Here is a 23,380-nt window from a genome sequence, read left to right as displayed (position 1 = left end):
GTTCAAGTATTTATGATAGGCGGAATACGATTATTTGTGATCATTTAATTTCACTGAAAATGATCAGCTTTTGGAAAATAAATAACGAGTATACAAATGTGGATAACGATATGTAGTTAATGAAGGCGACTAATTAATTACGGAAATCAAGAATGGAAGAATTAATAATGCTAAAAGTAATTATAATTGTGCCAATATTCGGGAGTCTGAAAACAGGTGACGGTTGGAAAATATTAAATCTCTTGCCCGATCACATAGCAGCATACATTTACTGCATTAAAGTTGGGCAGTGGAGTTGCAGAGGACCTACCATGTGGTTTGATGCATGTATTTTCAGTATAAATACTCCCTTAAATGGATGATCGTGTATTTCTGTGGAGACCAGGTTTCGGTTGGTAACAAATGATGAGTGGGTTTTCTCGTACATTTGTGGGTTTCTGTTTGCTGGTTTTGGTTTCTGATAGTGTTGTTTTTGGTGATGTCAACGGAGGTTATGATGATGAAAAGTTGTTGCCTATGCCTTTCTTGCCAAGGCCTTTTCTGCCCAGGCCTTTCTTAAAGCCGCCATTGTTGCGCAAACCTATTCCTATAGGGGTTGGGGGTGGCCTAGGTGGTGGTGGTGGGTTCGGTGGCGGTGGAGGGTTCGGTGGCGGTGGTGGTCTGGGTGGGGGCAGTGGCCTGGGTGGGGGAACTGGTAATGGAGGGGGCCTGGGTGGAGGTGCTGGTCTAGGAGGAGGAGCTGGTGGTGGACTAGGACATGGCGGTGGCCTAGGTGGTGGAATTGGTCATGGAGGGGGACTGGGTGGAGGTGCTGGTCTAGGAGGAGGAGCTGGTGGTGGACTAAGACACGGTGGTGGCCTAGGTGGTGGAATAGGTCACGGAGGGGGGCTAGGTGGTGGGGCTGGTCTAGGAGGTGGACTAGGACATGGCGGCGGTATAGGTGGTGGAATTGGTCATGGCGGGGGGCTAGGTGGAGGTGCTGGTCTAGGCGGTGGAGCTGGTGGTGGGATTGGTCACGGTGGTGGACTAGGTGGTGGTGGAAGTTTAGGTGGTGGGATTGGTCACGGCGGTGGACTTGGTGGTGGCGCAGGAGGTGGATTAGGTGGAGGTCTCGGTGGTGGTGGAGGTCTCGGTGGCAGTGCTGGTGGTGGACTAGGAGGTGGATCCGGTGGCGGTTTGGGCGGAGGGGGTGGTTTAGGCGGTGTCGGTGGATTCGGAGGTGGTGCCGGTGGGGGTGGAGGTCTAGGAGGTGGAAGTGGTGGTTTCGGTGGTGGAGGCGGCGGAGGTTTAGGTGGTGGTGGAGGTTTTGGAGGTGGCGGCGGCTTTGGTGGTGGCGGAGGAGTAGGAGGTGGAGGCGGCTTTGGTGGTGGTGCAGGTTTTGGTGGTGGCCATTAAATATTAATTCCGCTGTAACTTGTAATTTAAACATGCAACATTATATATAAGGTTGATTATCATTGAGCATTTGTGTTCGTAATTGAACTATAGTTATTTATTTATTTAATGCTATCTTATAAGAATTAATTAATCAATTAATATAAAATTTGATATCTCGAAAATTGACAAATCTGGAAATATCCAAATTCATTTTAAAATTGGCTCACGCTTCATTGTTATCAAGATCTGGCTATCGAACCTAACAATGTAGCAACGCCAGCCCAGAAGTTCGAGCTCGTGGATATCTAATAAGGTCGATTTTCTTAGCACTGTTTACTAGAGATCCGATTCCAATAATGGGGCCAGGAAGTCCAAGCTATAGTGTAATTAGGAAATATGGAGTTGTCTTCGTCGATAAATGAGAAACTCGGTTAAATATGAGATCGATCAAATTATTTCGAGATAAGACAAGAGTCATAGTCATCATCACGAGTCATAGTTGTTGTGGTCACTTAGTGTTACTGGATCTCATTGCATGATGGCTCTTTTCTTAGATAAAATTTTATCTTAACAAGAATTTTATTTCCATAAGTATTCAACTCATCTTGCCTCTATAAATATCATGTATTAACTTACTATTTTATTCAATCAAATTATCTTTTTCACTTATTAATATTATATTTCACTCTTGACTTTGCTCTTCAAGGTAGCTTAAGTACAAGAGAGGTCAAGCCGGAAAACTATCTGACGTCTCTTAACCATATTTATGTATGTGCCGACCTCAGAGCACGGACTCAATTCACTCAACTGCGAAGATTTGAGGGCATGATACCCTCATAAGGATCTGGGTCGTCTTTAACCCGGTTTATTAATTGGGAAGCCCAGATCATAGCAAGCTTCCCGGGCATTCCATTTCTTCCCGGGCCATCATCATAGCCCGGGTTCTCGTTCAAACTCCTGGGAACTTTCTATCCGGGCCACCTCGATATATGCACCGCACTCGAGTATACTAACAGAATAGGATGTGGGCGACTGTCTCATCTCTGACATCGATCCAAGTGGTTGACGGAATCAGACAGGCGGGATGTGACTAGTATATGATTTAACATGTCAGAATATAGGGTGTGCTCAGCCGTCCTACTATAATTAGTAGGTAGCGCGGAGAACGAGGTCATCATTACTTCTCCTACTATAAATACCAGGTTCTCTCTTTACATTGAGAAGATATTTTTTATTCATTCATTCACATCCAATATCACAACCATCACTTGGTTACATTGGTTCTTGGCTTGAATCATTCACTGACTTAAGCATCGGAGTGACCACGCCGGACACTCCTCCGGCGCCCATTCACGAGTTCCTTTCATTGTGTGCAGGTCACGATCGAAGTCATCTACTTTGCTCATTCTCCTAAACAACACTATAAATTATTGATTTGATCCGGTGGAGCATCCGACCCAGCTCATCCATTTCACCCGGATCGCATCATTGGCGCCGTCTGTGGGAACTTGAGCTCAAGACGTAGATATGGTTTCCATTCAAAAGTAAGTCCGACCTTGCTCGGCACCTCAGTAAGCCCAACTCTGCTTGGCAAACATACAAGCCCGACCAGCTCGGCACTCAGATCTTATATGTGGATTTCATATGGGCTCAAAGCTCAACAGCTATCCCGGATTGGCATGAAGAGCATTTACTATGCACTCAATAGCATACAGCTATATCAGTCACCTAATTTAGCTCAACCAGAGAAGTTTCACTACCGGAAATGGATTCGGATTCAATATTTCCAGGTTAGTGATTTGATTTTTAATAAAACTAAAACAGCAGGTAAAACAAAATCTCTTAAGCCCGGGAGGCACGAGGCCCCGGCACATTATCTCAAGTCCGGGAGGTATGAGGCCCCGGCACATTCTTGAAAGTCCGGGAGATACGAGGCCCCGGCACATTATCTTAGGCCCGGGAGGTATGAGATCCCGGCACATTCTTGAAAGCCCGGGAGGTACGAGGCCCCGGCACATTATCTTAGGCCCGGGAGGTATGAGATCCCGGCACATTCTTGAAAGTCCGGGAGATACGAGGCCCCGGCACGTTATCTTAAGTCCGGGAGACATGAGGTCCCGGTTATTATCTAAAGCCCAGGGCACTACACCCTGGCTCGGGGTTCCGCACCTCGACCACTCCCAAGTCCCGGGACATGCTCCCCGGCACAGGGCTCCGCACCCTGGTTATCTTTTAAGCCCAGGGCACTACACCCTGGCTCGGGGCTCCGCACCTCGACCACTCCCAAGTCCCGGGACATGCTCCCCGGCCCAGGGCTCCGCACCCTGGTTATCTTTTAAGCCCAGGGCACTACACCCTGGCTCGGGGCTCCGCACCTCGACCACTCCCAAGTCCCGGGACATGCTCCCCGGCCCAAGGCTCCGCACCTTGGTTATTCATAAGCCAAGGGCACTACACCCTGGCTCGGGGATCCGCACCTCGATCACTCCCAAGTCCCGGGACATGCTCCCCGGCCCAGGGCTCCGCACCCTGGTTATCTTTTAAGCCCAGGGCACTACACCCTGGCTCGGGGCTTCGCACCTCGACCACTCCCAAGTCCCGGGACATGCTCCCCGGCCCAAGGCTCCGCACCTTGGTTATTCATAAGCCCAGGGCACTACACCCTGGCTCGGGGCTCCGCACCTCGACCACTCCCAAGTCCCGGGACATGCTCCCCGGCCCAGGGCTCCGCACCCTGGTTATCTTTTAAGCCCAGGGCATTACACCCTGGCTCGGGGCTTCGCACCTCGACCACTCCCAAGTCCCGGGACATGCTCCCCGGCCCAAGGCTCCGCACCTTGGTTATTCATAAGCCCAGGGCACTACACCCTGGCTCGGGTCTCCACACCTCGACCAATCTAAAACCCGAGATTTGCTTTCTTGCCCGATTTTCCCATTTTGGTTATATGCACCAATATCCGGGTTTAAGTTTGCTTACATCTGGGTCACTTACTGATTATGAGGCATTTTATTTATTATAAGGATCAAGATCCCGGGTACTCATTTGAAGATTATCGGTTAAATCACAACACTTAGAAAATTTCCTAATTATTTTGTACACAAGAAATTATATTACTCGGGTCTTTGAAGATTTATCAGAATATGACTGCAAAAATGATAAAGGGAAAATGAAGATTTCATTAAAAAAAAAAGAAGGCCCGAAGGCCGAGGAATTACAAGTAAGAGCAGGAAAAAAAAGAGAAACGCAAGTACAAATCCTATTCTATGTCCGGGTACGCGGACCCTGGCTGATCTTCTTCGTCCTCAGAGTCTTCTTTCTCCTCCTCCCCGGCCTTTGGAAGTGATGCAATGGCTAGCCTAAAGTCTGGGAAGTTAGACTTATCCTTAGGCAAGAGCCCGGCCTCTTCAAATTGTTTGCGACATTTGTTGAAACCAGTCTTGAAAAGAGGATAAGCCAGATACTCAACTGCTGCCTTGAATTCTGGGGAGGTGAGGAAGGAGGTTTGAAGTTGCTCCCTCTTTCGCTCAGCCTCAGCCAGAGCCTCCTCCGCGGCATTCGCCCGGGACGTCTGCTCAGTCATACCCTCTGCCAGGGATTTATTCTTGCCTTCAAGAAACGAGATGTGTTCTTGAAGGGATTTCTCCCGGACAAGACTTTCTTGTAAATCATCCCGGGCTACATCCAGGGAGGCGTGAAGGGCAGTCTTTTCTTCTTCATGGAGCCCTTTCAGCCGGGCAATCTCTCCCCGGAGGCGATCGTGGATCTCTCTGAAAGCCCGGACTTGGGGAGCCTGCCGAGTAGCTATGGCAGCTACCTCCTCGAAGGCTGATATCAGCATTTGCATGCCCTGTTTTGTAAGAAAGAGGTTAGAAACAAATAGGAAAAAGAAGAGGAAAGAAGGGTGAGGAAACTTACTGATAAAAGCCTGTTTGAGCCCTCGAGGACCCGGGGTGGAGCTCTTCAGAAAAGCCTCCTCGGCAGGGATCAACATCTGCCTAACAAGGTTCACCCCGAGTGCCGAAGCCCCTGCTGTGAAGATGCTGGCCCGGGTAGGCTGCTCGGATAGGGAGGGCTCTTGGAGTGGCTTCCTGAAGGGCCTGTTGGAGGGGAGGGGTGTTGGATTGGCTTGCCCGGGAGGAACCTTGGTCTCCTGCATGATCATCTTCAACCAGAATCAACTCTGGGCTTGTGATCGCCTTTCGTTTCCTCTGCCGAAGGGGGATATGATCTTCTTCATCCTCCGGGGAGCAAAGCACCTCCCGTTCTGGCTCAGTATTTGCCCGGGCTAATTCCTTCTCCCAGGCCGCCGCCTCCTCTTGTGCTTGTTTCCTCTTTTCAGCAGCAGCCTTCCGTGCTGCCAGTTTCTTCTCCTTGGCTAGCTGCTCAGCCTCCCACTTTTTTGCGAAAGCTTCTTGCATCTTGTCTGCATTTATGAAAAAACAAAGGGTATCTATCACCTAAGAAACATAAATAAAGAATAGGAAAGACAAGACAAGGAAAAGAGAGTTACCGGGCTGAGAGCCCGAGCCAGCCGCCTCATCAATCGCCCGATCTATGGGGTCTTCAGCCCGGGCACTCAACCCATAGGCAACCAGATTCTCCTGGGAAATAAGGATAGAGGAGGAGTATCTTTTGCCCTCGACCAAGTCTTGACTTCGGGTATAAAAATCCTCAAATTTGTAGGCCTGGGGAAGGGTGGGTTGTTGAGGAAGGGAAGTAAGAAACTCTGTTAAACAGGAGAGAGGACCCGGGAGTCGAATATAAAAGAATCTTCCTTTCCACCCCTTCTGGGAAGAAGGGATGTCATCAAGGAACCGGGCATTTAGTCGGGCAGTGAGGGAAAAGGCATTATCTCCCAATCTGCAAACGAAAAAATAGTGGAGGATAAGGGGAGTGATAAGGAGATTATTCATTTTGAAAAGAATATAGGCCGAGGCCATAATACGGAAGGAATTCGGATGGAATTAGTTAATGGGCACGCCAAAGAATTCAGCAACCTCGGTATAAAACGGAGGGAGGGGAAAACGAAGACCACTTTTGACTTGGTCCCGAAAGAAAGTGGTGTACCCGGGAGGAGGGTTATTGGCTCTATCGGAAGGACCAGGAATCAGAATGGAAAAAGCAGAAGGGATAGACCCCAGAACCCGGAGCTCCTCGTCCGCCCCTGAGCGCAAAGTGCTGCTCATTGAGGAGAACCAAGGAACTCCCGGGGCCTCAATAGAAGGATGGTCAGAAGCACGGGCTTTGCCCTCACCCTTGTCCTTCTTCAGGACCCGTGAAGTGCCCGAGGAAGAAGGTTTAGTTTGTTGGGCTGCAGGCTTTTTAGAAGTTTGAGCAAAACGGTGGCGAGGAGGAGAAGGGGGGGAATCGGAGCGCATCGCGGTGGACTCATACCCAGATGAGCCTCGCGCATTGGCTCCTGAGGTGGAAGAAGTAGAATTAGACATGGATTAGAGAAAAGTAACTTACGAGTTTTTGAAGGGACTAGTTGCAGTGGTACCAGGTCGCCGGAGATAGAGGAGTTTATACGCCGGAAAGCTGAGAGGAAAATTTGCAAGAGCTTCGCCGCAAATTTGAATTTGAAATTAATTTTTGAAAATGAGGAGGGCCAATATATATGGGCGAGGGGAGATCTCTGTCGCTAATCTAGATACACGTGGACGATCAAGATGTCCCTCGTATATTGTACCGGGCATATGAAAGGACGTGCACGAATGTCAAAATGTCAGACTTATCGGATCCTCGGAATATGAAACGATTTTCGGCGGCATAAATGCTAAAGCATGGGTAATAATGACACTCTTTGGACTACCCGATAATACTAAAAACACTGTATTTAAAGCCCGGGAGATATGAGGACCCCGGCACCATTTATTAAGCCCAGGAAAAATAAGGTCCCGGCGCCTCATTTAAAACCCGGGTTGTATCAGACCCCGGTACCCCATTTCATCTATGGGACATTTGAAGCATCCGATGCTCTTACACACTCTAAATTATGTTTCAACAAAAGTACAAAGTATGACTGATCGGGACAGCGAGACAAGCTCTAGCCCGACTATTTTAGGGATGGGTGGTGATACCCTCATAAGGATCCAGGGTCGTCTTTAACCCAGTTTATTAATTGGGAAGCCCAGATCATAGCAAGCTTCTCGGGCATTCCATTTCTTCCCGGGCCATCATCATAGCCCGGGTTCTCGTTCAAACTCCTGGGAACTTTCTACCCGGGCCACCTCGATATATGCACCGCATTCGAGTATACTAACAGAATAGGATGTGGGCGACTGTCTCATCTCTGACATCGATCCAAGTGGTTGACGGAATCAGACAGGCAGGATGTGACTAGTATATGATTTAACATGTCAGAATATAGGGTGTGCTTAGCCGTCCTACTATAATTAGTAGGTAGCACAGAGAACGTGGTCATCATTACTTCTCCTACTATAAATACCAGGTTCTCTCTTTACACTGAGAAGATATTTTTTATTCATTCATTCACACCAATATCACAACCATCACTTGGTTACATTGGTTCTTGGCTTGAATCATTCACTGACTTAAGCATCGGGGTGGCCACGCCGGACACTCCTCCGGCGCCCATTCACGAGTTCCTTTCATTGTGTGCAGGTCACGATCGAAGTCATCTACTTTGCTCATTCTCTTAAACAACACTATAAATTATTGATTTGATCCGGTGGAGCATCCGACCCAACTCACCCATTTCACCCGGATCGCATCAGGGCACATTTTCTAAAACAAACCTAAAATAAAATATTGCTATCATCAAAATTGAATGTAACTTGAATATATTTGAACTTGATCACAACATGAGTAGGCAAACTCAATTAGGTTAGAAAATCGGTATAGCTCCTATTTCGTATAGTATTGAAAACGATCAAAATGATACGCTTTGATTAGCCTTGAGAATCCAAGATATATAGTGCATATTAAAGTTTACAACTATTATTACAATATATATTTCATCCAAATCGTAAGAAAGGAAAAAAGTACGATCATATTGTATTTTATTATATATCCATGCACGGAATGGATTTGCAAAAATGTTTCGTGGATTTTGTTCTGATCATTAATTGCTATGTTTTTGTTTTATGAATTTGATTTGGTGTGATCTTATTTATTGTAGTCAGTCAAATATGCATTCGCAATTAAGGGATTGTGACACTGCCGAGCCAAGAAAATTGATATGCTCCAGCTACATTTTTATTAGTTAAGATTTAAATATTTATATAGATTCATCAATTTTTACGTGTCGTATATTCACGAATATTTCACTCCCCTTGAATCCTCTTTTAAAAATCTCTAGTTTGGGAATTATGAATTAATTTATTTTTGGCATAAAATGGTCTTAAGCTAAATGCATTGCTTTCGATATTGGAAAACGTCGACTCCAATAGGCAAAATTACAATTTTTGTTTTGTATAATTTGTTCTTTCTCGAATTTGATCATCTATATTATCAAATTTCAGTTATAGTCTTATATTTTCCTATTTTGACAATCTTAGTAGTTAGATATGACACTACACATGTTATTTTCATCAACATCAGCGTCACGTCGGGAAAATAGTAAAATTGCAACAAAACACAGAAATATCTGACGAAAACAAAAATGGGATGATATAATAATCAAAATCACAAATAGACAAACATATATGATAAAAACGCAATTTTCACTAAAATCAACATTTCTTACTTTATTATATGAATGTTTTAAAATCTTTAACTAGATGTAGCATAAGTGTCGTATTTAATTTCACAATATAGAACAGTCTAAAAACTATATCAAATTACATCATCTGTAATTGTACGGATTGTTCCAAATAAATAAATTTACATGCAATATATTAGTTTTTAAGCAGCCAAGATTTTCGACAACAAATACACGATTTTTATTTAAATTTACATATAATATCGAATTACATCGTCTGTATGTTTGTTTGTCTATTTTTAATTTCGGTGTTAGTTAACTATCTTTCAATTTTTGATAATTTTAGTTTTTTTAGTTGATGTGATGTTGAGAACGTAAACATATTGTCCTAAATATTCTTTCTTAGTCGTCACAACCCAAACACATCATAAAAAAACCAAAATTGTAAAAAAAAAAAAAACCATAAAAATAATAGGCAAAAATGAAGAATTTAACAACATACAAAACATACAAAAAGGCAAATAAACAAGACCAAAATGACAAATTTCAATTTTTTAAAATATTTCTAGTTTTATGATTTCATTTTTTAAAAATAAAATTATAATTTCTCTTTACAATTTTACTTTTTTATGACGTCAATATTGAATCTCAATCATTTATATTATAATTTTATGTAATTTTTTGTTATTTTTTATCGATAGTATTGACAAGACATTATATATTTGAACGACTCGTCATTCTCAAATCAACATTGTATCACAAAAAAAAAAATTTACAATCACAAAAAATAAAGATAACACACATAGACCAAAATTTTACAAGCCAAAATTATATAACCAAAGTTGCAATTTTTGCATTTAATTTTGTTATTTCATATTTGTTTTTCAACTCCACCCCTTAAAATATTATATTACTAATAAAAGATGCACACACGGTATATATTATTATTATTTTTAATTTGATCAAATAATACTAAACAATTAGAGTATATATCTATTGAGACGATCTCACGAATTTTTATCTGTGAGACGTGTCAACCCTACTGATATTCATAATAAAAAATAATACTCTTATCATAAAAATTAATATTTTTTCATGGATGACCCAAATAAGAGATATGTCTCGCAAAATACGACCCGTGAGACCGTCTCACACAAATTTTTGCCAAATAATTAACACGAAATTATTTTCAATTTAGAAGAGTTAGTTCGATTTAAAAGAAAATTTTGTTTAGATTTTTTTCAATATAAAATATGGATTGACTTGAACAGATTTTTAGTATGATAAATAAAATAATTATGAATCTAAAGATATCACGATTAATAATATAGATAATATAGATTTGTACACAATATATGTGTATGCTAATTAATATTTTTTTAAAAAAACAGGAGAGTGGTGGATAAAAAAAAGTCACAGGAGATGGGGTTTTAACGGCTCATTAACGACTCGCCGTCAAAATGAGTAGTGATCCACTGTGCACCGACGCCTCAAGATATATATAAAAATCCCCCAAACTCCTTTTCCAGACTCTCAAAGGTTGACGTGACTGACGTCACCGCCTCTCTCTTTCATTGGCGCACGTTAGTCTCACATTACGATAATATAATATCGTTGAAAAAGCGGAACCCCACCTTACCCTACACGCCACCAATGAAAAGAAAAATATCAGCTGAGTACTCTGATAGCTGAGGTCTGAAGTGAACGATAGATACAGTAGCATATAATATTTACTAATTTTTCCTGTGTCGAGGGTTTATTTTGGAGCTGAAATATGCCAAGGAATTGTTTGCTTGGAATGAAATTTGGGAGAAATTTGTCGTCGGCAGATTTCGATTCTGGAGGGTGTGGGTGCAGATTTTTCTCGGGAGTGAACTGAAATCTCGCCCTTCTTATTTACTTGATTATGTTTTTTTGTAGATCTGGGCGGTTCTTACTTGGTGCTGATGATGCACTTCGTGAAATCGCGGCCCTTTTCCGGTGTGTTTTATGTGACTCCTTCGGATTTTCTTACTTTCATTTTTCAAGAAATTTTCTGTTTAATTTGGTTTGCAACCTTTACAAGCCAATGTAGGAAGAGTCTAGCTGATTGTATGCGGATTGTATGAAGATTTGATAAATAGTCAATATCGATGTCTGCTGATTGCTTGAATTGTAACTGTTTGCTTTAGTTCCTAGGAGCTGACTTAAGAATTCTTATTCTGTTCCTTATTTATAGAACCTCTTTTTATGTTAGTTAAGTAACGTTCCCACTTTAGTTTTTCAATAAGGGCATTTTTTGTTGTATTGTACTCCATGAGAGAAAATAGAATAAGAAAATTGGAGTTCTACACAAGATTTTTAGTTTCATTCACTTAAATCGGTGCAATTTTTGCATCTTGATTGAATTGATGAGGTGTGTTTGGCCAAAGGTCCAAGAAATAGCAGTTTTTACTCTGTTTTTCTTACTTTTGTTGGAGAGGATCATAAAAGGATTTTCACTGGTAGATTGTTATTTCAAGATGGTTCGTGACTAGAATGCACGATGATTCCTAAAGAAGGGCGACCAGGTTTAAATTTTTCATAACAATTTCTTTGACAAAATGTCATGTTTGCAAATCCAAATGCAAACATCTCCACATTGTTGTAGGTATAGTTTTTGGAGAATAGCAGGCCCCTCTTGGAATTAAGGTTCCTTATTTATATATATATATTTTTTAAAAGGTGAGTGAAACCTATTTTGTCTATTGAACTAATAGAAAAGGCAGGTCTGAGTTGGGCTGGCCTGATTACATCTATTTGGTACCCCCAAAATGAATCTAGAAACATAAAAGGACAATTGAGTTATTGTATATGCATCCTCAAGGGGTCAATTGAGTGTTGCTGAATGAATTTGGGATGATAAATAAGTTGGGTCAGTACTAATTTTATACTGTGAGTGGCTTAGTTAATTGTTAGCTGCTGTTAGATTTTTCCTCCATTTTAGCAGTTGTTCGGCAACCATGTTTCAACGTATTCTGTATGTACTCTGTGTTGCAGGGTTGCTACGAGAGGGCTGTTGGTCTGTCCTTAAATCATTTATTCTCTTTTGTTGTTTAATATCCATAACTGATCCAAATTTAGGATATGATACATTAGAAAGAGAATATTTGTATTCAGCCAGAGTTCTTGTGGAAGCACGAGCTATGCCTGAGCTTCCACTACCTGCCAATCTACCTCTATCCAGGGAACCCCATAAAAACCATCCAAGTTCTTATGCTGCACCTGCTCAATCACCTGGCTATGGTCATTTTGTGATCTCTGCTCCCCATTTTAGTTCTCTGCTGTCCAAACCATCAATGGAAAAGAGTGGATCGGTGCCTGCCAGCACTAGCCTTCCTGCGCCTCACCTGTCAGAGATTGCACCAACTGAAGCTGAACCTTATACTATACCCACCGGTTTATCTCAGCCTCCACTTTCTCTGAGCATAGATAGTAAGATCGATCTTCTTTTTTTCCATTTTCTTGCAGAAAGATTTATATTGAATTTATTTATTGCCAGTCAACCACAGCCATTTTTTATTGCTTGGGCGCCCAAGAAGGATTGTCCTGAATACCTAGCAATACTCTGTAATCAACAGCACTCATCCTCACTTTTGAATTCAATATTTCATTGTGGGCCTTTGTTTCCCTTTTGGCAGATTGTTGTGGACCAGACACAGTACTAAAACAGGAGAGCCGGGGATGCCACTGTGTTTACCCATTAAAGCTTGATATTCTATTATTGAATGTCTCTTCCAACCCCAATTGGAATCATTTTCTTAATCAGTTTGCTTCGCAACTTGGTTTGTTGGTTTCACAGATTGACCTTATTAACTTTTATATGGTCAGCGCATCTGGACTTAATATATCGATGGATATCACTCCACAAACTGGTATCAGTTTTTCTGCCAGTGAAGTTACTAAAATAAACTCTTCACTGTTAATGCACAAGGTCCATTTAGATCCTGCTTTAGTCGGCGATTATCAGCTTCTCAACATAACGTGGTTCAAACCCATGGCATCCTTTCAAGGTAAACTTCATGTTTGTTGTTATTGTGCTAATATCAACCCTTGCTTGCTTGTTCACGGTGAGTTTTAAATTTTTGACAGTTTATGGTTTTCCACTGATTGTGGATTGGTGCATGCAAATGACATAAGGGAAAAAAAAGCGATTGACTGTCCAAATTGAAAATATTGATATTTTCTTTGCATCTATTGTCATATGGGGCTATATAACGCCGAATGGTGGTAAAATTCTATTCTTAGTGGTATTCAAACTTTGCTGATGGCTTGACCAGGAATAAAGCATTTGGTAGACTGTTTATGACATTTGGTAGACCAAGAGTTTGCTGATGAAAGTAACCATTTTGTTTTCAATACAGCTCCACTATCTGCTGTATCTCCAGTCGTAACACCACCTAAGCTTCCATCAGCTCCTGGAGCAGTCAATACAAACAGGGAAAAACCTCCAAGTTTAGTTCTTGTCATTGGAATTGGAGCTCTAATCCTGATTATAGCTGTCATTTCCATGGTTATAGTTTGTTTGTGCGTATCTCAGAAAGAGAAAAACGTGGAACCTTCTAAAGAAACAGGTTTGTGAAGTATGTATTTTTCTGTATTACAGCATTGAAATTCGTACCTGGTTGATCCGTTTTAGATTAGTTTTCCATCATATTTGTTATGTTTCCTTCTTGATGGTAGGACTTTTATGCCATGAGTCTTCGACCCAAATACCCGATATTTCCTTGGTTTAATTATTTTGAAAGCCAGAAAAATTTCTCCTCTTTCTTCCTTTTCTCCTCTGGTCTTGCTCCTATTCTTTTATTCAGTTATATAATATACATTTCCAGAGCACTATGAAGGCCTTTGTTTTTTGTTTTCATCACTAAACCTACCCTTAACTTATCTAAAGGACTCGTAATCATCATTGCCTACTGCCTTTTAATACTGGACTTCACTTATCTTTTTGGGGATCTCACCTGCTATTTTCATGGTGTGATAGTAAAACTAAGGACTCTGGAAACAATTCCGGCTGGGGGATCTCTTCGCCATCCAACAAGTGCTCGGATTCTCGCATATGAAGAACTAAAAGAGGCCACGAATAACTTTGCTTCTGCTAGTATCCTTGGGGAGGGTAGGGTGGCTTTGGGAAGGTTTTCAAGGGTGCCTTAAGTGATGGCGCACCTGTAGCCATAAAGAAGCTCAGTAGTGGTGGACAACAAGGGGATAAAGAGTTCTTGGTTGAGGTTGAGATCCTTAGTAGACTGCATCACCGTAACTTGGTGAAACTTGTTGGTTACCACAGTAATCGTGACTCCTCTCAAAACCTACTTTGTTACGAGCTAGTTCCAAATGGAAGTCTTGAGGGATGGCTTCATGGTAATTTTTCATGATGATAGACATTATTCAAAATTTCAAGGTGATGCATTTCAGCTGAAGCTTTATGTTACAGGACCCTTGGGATTAAACTGCCCACTTGATTGGGACACTAGAATGAAAATTGCTCTTGATGCTGCTAGGGGGCTTGCATACTTGCATGAGGACTCTCAACCTTGCGTAATTCATAGAGATTTTAAGGCATCAAATATATTACTTGAGAACAACTACCATGCTAAAGTTTCTGATTTTGGTCTCGCAAAACAGGCTCCTGGGGGTCGGGCTAACTACCTTTCCACCCGTGTTATGGGAACTTTTGGGTTGGTCTTTTTCTTAACCATGTCTCCCCACTTTTTTTTGTCTCCTCCAAATTCGAGGTTTATTTTATTTAATTCAACACTTCGACGATTCTAAATCTTTTACAGTTATGTCGCACCTGAGTATGCCATGACTGGTCACCTTTTGGTAAAGAGTGATGTTTACAGTTAGGGAGTGGTTCTTCTTGAACTGTTGACTGGAAGAAAACCTGTAGATATGTCACAACCCACAGGCCAAGAGAACCTTGTGACATTGGTTAGTCGTTTTATAAGCCATCTGCATTATTTATTATTTCGTCATGCGAAGTCAGTTCTTTCTCTATGTGGGTTATGTTCTTCAAGTTAAATTGCTGATTGACTGAAAGTGCATTGATTTGGTTTTTTTTGAAAAAGCTTGATCAACTCCAATAAAACAATTCATGCTATATTGTTTACAGGCGAGGCCGATACTGAGAGATAAGGATCGACTGGAAGAACTTGCTGATCCAAAACTGGATAGCAAGTACCCAAAGGAGGATTTTATTCGGGTTTGCACCATTGCAGCTGCTTGTGTTGCCCCTGAGGCGGCCAACCAACGCCCAACTATGGGAGAAGTGGTACTATCCCTCAAAATGGTGCAACGAATTACCGAATATCAGGATTCCGCCACAGTAAATACCAATAACGTACCTAATCTTAGGCAGTCGTCCTACGACCTTCGAATCTGATGGTGCATCATCAATGTTTTCTTCTGGTCATTACTCAGGTTTAAGTGTCTTGGATAACGAAAATATATCTAGAACTGCTGTGTTTTCTGAAGATCTTCAGGAGGGCCGATGAGTATTTTTTATTGGATGGTGTGTCGAGGCTTGAGGCATTGTAACGATTTAGTGAAACTATCTGTGTGATGATTATATTGAGATGGATTGCGCGCATCCTTCCTTCACGATTCAAGAAAGGATGCCTGCAAACTGTTTCGGTAAGTTTCGGTTTTGATTTCGTTCTTCATTTTGGAGTGAATCGTTCAGTTTTTTCCCCGAGTTTTAGGTCTTTGTGTTGAGATGTTACTTTGTAAATATGTTTGGTTGTAAAACATTTTAATTTTGGGATGCCGTTATTTTATACAGTCGATTATACTATTATGTTTTGTTTGTTTTTTATTTATAAGAAAATGGATTTGGAATACGAAATTAAAATTATGGAATTAAATTATATTTGGAATACGAAATTAAAATTAACAATTCATTTTATATTTCTAAATTTATAATGCTTGATTGATTCTTTGGATCGCTCGAATATAATGTAGTTAAATTGACTTCAAAGGCTAATTAATATTAACAATTTTATCATGTCTAAAATATATAAAAGAATGTCGATTAATAATTTTGTAAAACGTTTGATAACTCTAACCCTTTAATATTAAAATTTTAAATATATATTAAAATAAGAACAGACAAAGCAAAAGCATCGTCAAAACAAAAAAGAAGTGCAAAAAGAACTATTCCCGATTCTCTCTTTATACACAACTCTCCACTGCATTCACTTCCTTTTCTCTCTCTCAAACTTAACCAACTTGCATTTGCCAACCAGGCATGGCGGTGGCTGTGTTTAAAGTGGTGGCGCTGTTGGTGTTAGCGTTCAGCGCCGCCGAACACTCCGCGGCAGCTACATGGTGTGTAGCGAGAAGTGACGCCAGTGACCAGGCTTTGCAAACAGCTCTTGATTATGCATGCGGAGGTGGTGCTGATTGTGCTCCACTCCAATCTTCTGGGCTTTGTTATCTACCGAACACGGTGCAAGCTCATGCCTCGTATGCCTTCAACAGTTATTATCAGCGAAAGGGGAGCGCCCCTGGTTCTTGTTCTTTTGCTGGCACTGCCTCCATAGCTCAAACCGACCCAAGTTCGTCTCTTTTGCCATACAGATTATTTTGGTTTTGGGAAATTCTGAAATTTATTTAGTTTTTATAAGGCGGAGCGACCTGTTTCCATGCACAATGAGTATGTAGAGACAAAATTTCTGTTTTTTATTTAAAAAAAAAAAACAGGATTGCGATTGGGATTTATCCAACGTATTCTTTTGTTCTAATTCTTGGTTTTTTGTGGTTAGGTTATGGATCTTGTGTTTATCCATCATCTCCAAGGTGTGTATTTTCCCTTGTTTTGTTTCCTTTTTCGTTTCTGAACCTCTTAGTTGCTTTATAGAAAGTTGCTCGTCTGCTTTCTCTCTTTTTTTTTTTCTTTTTTGTATTGCCTACGGTGCCCGGTTAATTGTGGAGATTTTTGAAGCCTCATAATTTCCTGTTGGTCAAAATATGTAGAATTTGGAAGAATGTATCTTTTGGGGCGAACAAACGAGACATGTGGATAGAAAATTTATTGGAAAAAGTCGAAGCAAGAGGTCACTATTTTTCTTAAAACCTTATTGCCGCGACCTTGGCCTTCTAGGAATAATTTCCAGTACGAATTTTGTTGGTCCCACGTGCGGAATTTGAGATAAGTAAAATCCGAAAATAAAGAATAAACTGGACACCGAGATTTACGTGGAAAACCTCTAAAAATTATTAGGGTAAAAACCACGGGCAAGATGAAAATAATTCCACTATAATATTTTGTGGTGTACAACTCACTCACTGTGTTTCCAAAGAGAACACACACTCTCTTAATACAGGAGAACAAAACACCTCACAAATATTATAGAACTAAGCACTCAAATGCTTATAAGATGAGAGAAAAATCGAAGAAGGGATAATTTCAGAATGAAGGGGGGCTCTATTTATAGAGCCTCTTGACCGTGTGAACACGCGTTAAAAACGCGTTATCTGAAATTCCACGAAATTTCCTTCAGCACGTTTCTTTTTCTAATTCAATTCAAATTTGCCAACTTGTTGGCCTCACTTATTAAATTCTGCCGACATTTCTCCCACTTGGAGATTTGATTGAGAATCAAACACATCTCCACACATCCTTTCAATCTTTCCATTCCCTGCTGATTACGTTTCCGCTAGGCCACTTGAGGATCTACACCACTCAAACTTATCAGTGTTCACTGGCTTGGTCAGAAAATCAGCTATGTTATCCTTCGTATGGATCTTCTGCATATCCACGCTTCCTTCTTCTACTACTTCTCGTACAAAGTGAAATTGGACTCCAATGTGTTTCGTCCTGGAATGAAAAGCTGGATTCCTTGCGATATGCAAGACACTCTGACTGTCACAAAACAAATATACTTTCTCTTGTTTGTGTCCGATCTCCTCCAATAACCTTTTAATCCATATTGCCTCCTTGCAAGCTTGAGTGGCTGCCATATATTCTGCCTCCGTTGTAGATAACGCCACAACTGTTTGCAGTTTTGAAACCTAGCTTACTGCTCCCCTTGCAAGTGTAAACACATAACCAGTAGTAGATTTCCTCTTATCAGGATCACCTGCATAATCTGAATCGACATAGCCCCTGAGTGTAAAATCCGATCCTTCATAACATAATGCAGCATTCGAGGTACCCTTAATGTATCGAAGGATCCTCTTGTACCGACTAACTGCTCCCACTGCTTGAGCAATGTCTGGTCTTGTACAGATCATAGTGAACATCAAACTTCCCACTGCTGATGCATATGGTACTCGAGACATCTCCATCCTCTCTGCTTCACTGCTAGGACACATCTCGGAGGATAACTTGAAGTTAACAGGAAGAGGGGTCGAGATTGGCTTACTATCTTGCATGTTGAAGCGTTGCAAGACTTTCTTCAAATAACTTTTCTGGGAAAGCCAAATCTTTCTGTTACTTCTGTCTCGATGAACTTGCATTCCTAGAATCTTGTTTGCTGGTCCCAAGTCCTTCATATCAAATTCCCTAGCCAACTGTGCCTTCAATCCTTGGACATGATCTTTGTTGGGGCCTGCTATCAACATGTCGTCCACTTACAACAGCAAAATGATATAATCATCACCAAATCTCTTGAAATACGTACAAGGGTCTGCACTCAGTCTGTTGTATCCAAGGCTCATGATATAGGAATCAAATCTCTTGTACCAACACCTCGGCGCCTGTTTGAGACCATACAGAGATTTCTTCAACCTGCAAACCAAGTTCTCTTTGCCTATTTCTGCAAAACCTTCTGGCTGGACCATATAGATTTCTTCTTCAAGATCTCCATGAAGAAATGCCGTTTTCACATCTAGCTGTTCTAGATGTAGGTAAAACAACGCACATAATGCCAATACTACTCTGACTGTTGTAAGTCGAACCACAGGAGAAAATATCCCATTGAAGTCAATGCATTCTTTCTGAGCATACCCTTTTACCACCAATCTAGCACGATACCGCTCCACTTGGTTATTGCCATCTCGCTTGATCTTATAGACCCATCTGTTACCGATGGCTTTCCTCCCTCGTGGTAGTGTAACAAGATCCCAAGTTTTATTCATGTCTAATGCCTCCAATTCTTCTTGCATTGCTATCATCCACAAAGATACATCCGAGCTTTGAGTAGCCTCGTGGAAACTCGATGGCTCACCATCCTTTGATAATAGACAATATGCAATGTTGCTTTCAGTGACATAATCTGAAAGCCAACATGGTGGTCTTCTGTCTCGAGTTGACTGCCTCACATTAGAAACCTCATACTCAACATGTTCTTGTTCTTCGTGCTCTGGTACTGCTTCACAAGAAACTTGATCTTCGTCCGTCTTATTTTCCACCTGAAAAATAGTAGTTTCTGAATTCGGTGTGCCTTTGTCTCCCTTTACTTTATCTTCCTCGAAGATAACATCCCTGCTGATGGCAAGCTTGTGAACAGTAGGATCCCACAAGCGAAACCCCTTTACTCCATCAGCATAACCCAAGAAGATACATTTTCTGGATTTCGAATCCAACTTTGATCTTTCTTGCTCATTGTACAGAACGTACACAGGACTTCCAAATGTATGCAAATGAGAATAATCTGTCGGCTTCCCGGTCCACATCTCCATCGGAGTCTTCAGATCAATCGCCACTGAAGGAGAACGATTGATAATATAACAAGCGGTTTTGACTACTTCCGCCCAAAATGACTTTTCTAGACCTGCAGTCCTCAACATAGCTCTTGTTCTGTCCAACAAGGTTCTGTTCATCCGCTCCGCCACTCCATTTTGTTGAGGTGTGTAAGCCGTCGTGAATTGTCTCTTGATGCCCTCATGTTGACAATATGCATCAAATTCATCACTGGTATATTCTCCTCCATTATCAGTCCTTAGACACTTGATTTTTTTTTCAGAATCAAGTTCAACCCGCGCTTTGAAATCTTTGAAGATCTGGAAAACATCTGATTTCTTCTTGATTGGATACACCCAACATCTCCTGGAGAAATCATCAATGAACGAGACAAAATATCTCGCTCTTCCTAGGGATACAACCGGTGCTTGCCAAACATCCGAGAATGAATCAGCTCCAATATGCTTTTGCTCCTGGCAGTAGAAGTGCCAAACTTTAATCTGTGTTGTTTACTGGTAACACAGTGCTCACAAAAGGGTAGTGACACTTTTGTAAGTCCCGGCAGCAGCTTCCGTTCTGAGAGAATTTTCAACCATCATTCTGACATATGCCCGAGCTTTCTATGCCATAACACTGTTAATTCTTCTCCTGAACCACTTGATGCAACAGCTAGTTCTGCCTCTTTGTGTGTTTCTCCCAAAAGTACATACAGATTTGCAGCAACCTTTTCCGCCTTCATAACCACAAGCGCGCCCTTCACAATTTTCATGATCCCGTTCTCGATACGAGTTTTGCATCCGATGTCATCCAATTGCCCCAGGACAAAAGATTTTTCGTCGGTCCTTTCACATGTCGTACCTCATGTATGATGCGAATGGTGCCATCAAACATTTTAATTTTGACAGTACCGACCCCAGCGATTTCCAAGGCATGATCATTTCCCATGAATACAGATCCTCCTGAGACTGGTTCATAATGATCAAACCATTCTCTCCGAGACGTCATATGCCACGTCGCTCCTGAATCCATAATCCATGTATCACAAAATTTGTGCCTGCCTTCTGCAACAGTTGCTGCTTCGCTGAATAATATTTCACCACTGCCTGAAGTACTGGCCACATTTTCATCATCTGTAATCTCCACCGCTCTATCTCCAATAGCCGCCAAGCAATTCTCTTTTCTTAAAACTACTTGTATCTTTATTTTCTACAGCATAAAATTGTTTCCATTGAACTTTGCTATCTCGTATCTTCCCGCCATTATGTCTACAACAATTTTAGTAGACCGGACAAAATAATCCTGCCTTAAATAAAAAATCTCAAAAAATCTTTTCTGATGTGGAAGATCAGTCTAGGCTAAAACCACAGAGCATACTCAGAATTTTAAGAAATTTTAAACCAAGGCTCTGATACTACTTGTTGGTCCCACGTGCGGAATTTGAGATAATAAAACCCGAAAATAAAGAATAAACTGGACACCGAGATTTACGTGGAAAACCCCTAAAAATTATTAGGGTAAAAACCACGGGCAAGATGAAAATAATTCCACTATAATATTTTGTGGTGTACAACTCACTCACTGTGTTTCCAAAGAGAACACACACTCTCTTAATACAGGAGAACAAAACACCTCACAAATATTATAGAACTAAGCACTCAAATGCTTATAAGATGAGAGAAAAATCGAAGAAGGGATAATTTCAGAATGAAGGGGTGAGCTCTATTTATAGAGCCTCTTGACCGTGTGAACACGCGTTAAAAACGCGTTATCTGAAATTCCACGAAATTTCCTTCAGCACGTTTCTTTTTCCAATTCAATTCAAATTTGCCAACTTGTTGGCCCCACCTATTAAATTCTGCCGACACATTTGTCTTTATCTGTTGGTGGGAAGGTATATGAAAGAACGAATTAGTGGATTGAGGAATAGCTGGGGAGAGCCCCTTAATGGGGCCCCCTTACGAGCCTTCGACCATTGAGAATACCCTTAATAACTCTAAAGGAAGGAACTAAAAACACCCTAAAGGGGATCTTATGGCTTAATCTCAGATTGCGCGGAATATGATACAATAACTTCAACTTCTTAAATAGAAGCACTACGAATTTTAAAGTCCCACGAAGAGCTCAAAGTATGTGATGTAGAATTTCTCAAGTTTAACTCATAATTTGAAATTCAGTCGAGGATTCTCTAAACAAATTTATATTCAAGATTTTATCTCGAGGTGATGACAGCTTTGAGCACTAGGACTTGCTAGAAAGGAAGCCTTGGAGCTCGCGCAATCAGGCTCCTCAACTTGTGCCTCACACTGAGTAGTTTGAATGTGTTTCCAATGGAAAAACAGTTCAGTTCCATTATTTTAGGCCAACTTGTTTTTCCATTTTAGCTTCCGGTACTCATGCAAATACATTTATATAATGTATTTTCATGCCTCCGACTTTTTTCCCTAGGCCACGCAATTGTTGTCTTGTTAAGTAGGATTTAACTTCGGCATCTTCCACTGGTTAATTAGTACTTACTCTCATGATTCCATGCTGTACTGTCGTAGAAATTTTTACAACTATGTTGGACATGGCTTTTGTTGATCATATTGCATAAATAATGTTCTTACGTTAGGATAACTGGTCAATAGTGTTGCTCTTCGAGACTACTTATATTACATGAAGAGAACTAGTGATGCAGAAACTCCTATTTGTACGAGTATAATTTCTGAAAACTTTACCTTATCATGGTTTAGTTAATCTTTTTCGCATATTTTCAGCACTGCGGGAGGGATTATTGCACCAGGAGGCACAGCCATACCAGGCTCAACTCCTAATACGATTCAACCACGGTCACCACCCGGAACAACACAACCTCTATATGGAAGTGGAGGGGGATTCACACCGGGCATAGGAACAGTACCCCCTGATTCCCCCAAGGCTAATAGTTCGCCTAACTCTTTGTTTAGGACACTCTTGTCTCCAGTGACTTTCTTGTTAAGTATTGCACTTGTCCTTCAAAACTACTCGTAGGCTGTAGATGCATAATTTTAAAACTTGTTTAGCATGGTTTTTGGTAGCTAGATGAAGCCTTCTTTTTTTGTCGGTTTTTTAGGCCCGTCTGATTCTTGATTTAGTAGTTCTTTTCCCATTAATGGGAAGCTAGATGAAGGCTGACAATATAGAAACTGGATCTCGAGGAATCATGGACCTGTACAAATTATTTGGATGGAAGAGGAAAAATGTTGGAATTTTTTATATTCATGAATGTCCGAGGCAACAAAACTACTGCAAGTGCTGATTGTTTCTGTGAACCTTGTAAAGCTACATAATTTCCACGTTTGTTTAAGGACCACCCGACTTGTTGCACGGAGGCGTAAAACGCAGGAGAAGCTTGAGTTCGATCTCAGGTGATTATGAAAAACCTCCACTCCATATAATTGGAAAAAAAAAGTTTGAGGTAGAAGAGAAGAAAATGTGCAATCAAATAAGAAACTATATGTGAACACAATGATGGAATTTTTTTTTATGCCAAATTATGCCTGTTTATTTATTGTGCGATTACAGAAAGCGTTGAATTAAGAAATGCGATTCTGTGGGAAGAAAAGTGGTTTTCAATTTGTTATTGTTTTAACCATTCCTTGCCACATCCTTTCGGGACTTTTAAAATAAAAATAATATAAATTACAAAAAAATAATAAAATAACAACAAAGAAAATAA

General features: G+C 41.1%; 2 protein-coding genes and 1 pseudogene across 5 annotated transcripts; all 3 read left to right on the top strand.

The window, feature by feature from the left end:
- Positions 1-171: 171 nt before the first annotated feature.
- Positions 172-1,463, top strand: LOC142556273 (uncharacterized). 4 transcript variants are annotated; one of them, XM_075667684.1, is made up of 2 exons: positions 172-835; positions 914-1,463. In XM_075667684.1, exons 1-2 carry the CDS (start codon positions 403-405, stop codon positions 1,393-1,395), a joined length of 915 nt encoding a protein of 304 aa, XP_075523799.1. In that variant the 5' UTR covers positions 172-402; the 3' UTR covers positions 1,396-1,463. The 4 variants fall into 4 exon arrangements, with proteins under 4 accessions (XP_075523799.1, XP_075523797.1, XP_075523798.1 ...); XM_075667682.1 differs by having other exon boundaries at positions 172-853; XM_075667683.1 differs by having other exon boundaries at positions 173-892; positions 971-1,462.
- Positions 1,464-10,606: 9,143 nt separating this feature from the next.
- On the top strand, positions 10,607-15,855 carry LOC142556272 (uncharacterized; annotated as a pseudogene).
- Positions 15,856-16,238: 383 nt separating this feature from the next.
- LOC142556269 (PLASMODESMATA CALLOSE-BINDING PROTEIN 1) lies at positions 16,239-22,742 on the top strand. Its single transcript, XM_075667676.1, has 3 exons — positions 16,239-16,615; positions 16,823-16,856; positions 22,440-22,742. Exons 1-3 carry the CDS (start codon positions 16,306-16,308, stop codon positions 22,690-22,692), a joined length of 597 nt encoding a protein of 198 aa, XP_075523791.1. The 5' UTR covers positions 16,239-16,305; the 3' UTR covers positions 22,693-22,742.
- Positions 22,743-23,380: the final 638 nt, after the last annotated feature.

The sequence above is a fragment of the Primulina tabacum genome, chromosome 9 (assembly GCF_025594145.1).
Source record: "Primulina tabacum isolate GXHZ01 chromosome 9, ASM2559414v2, whole genome shotgun sequence".
Classification (NCBI taxonomy): domain Eukaryota; kingdom Viridiplantae; phylum Streptophyta; class Magnoliopsida; order Lamiales; family Gesneriaceae; genus Primulina; species Primulina tabacum.
The sequence above is the reverse complement of the archived record's forward strand: the minus strand, read 5'-3'. Positions and strand labels throughout refer to the sequence as shown.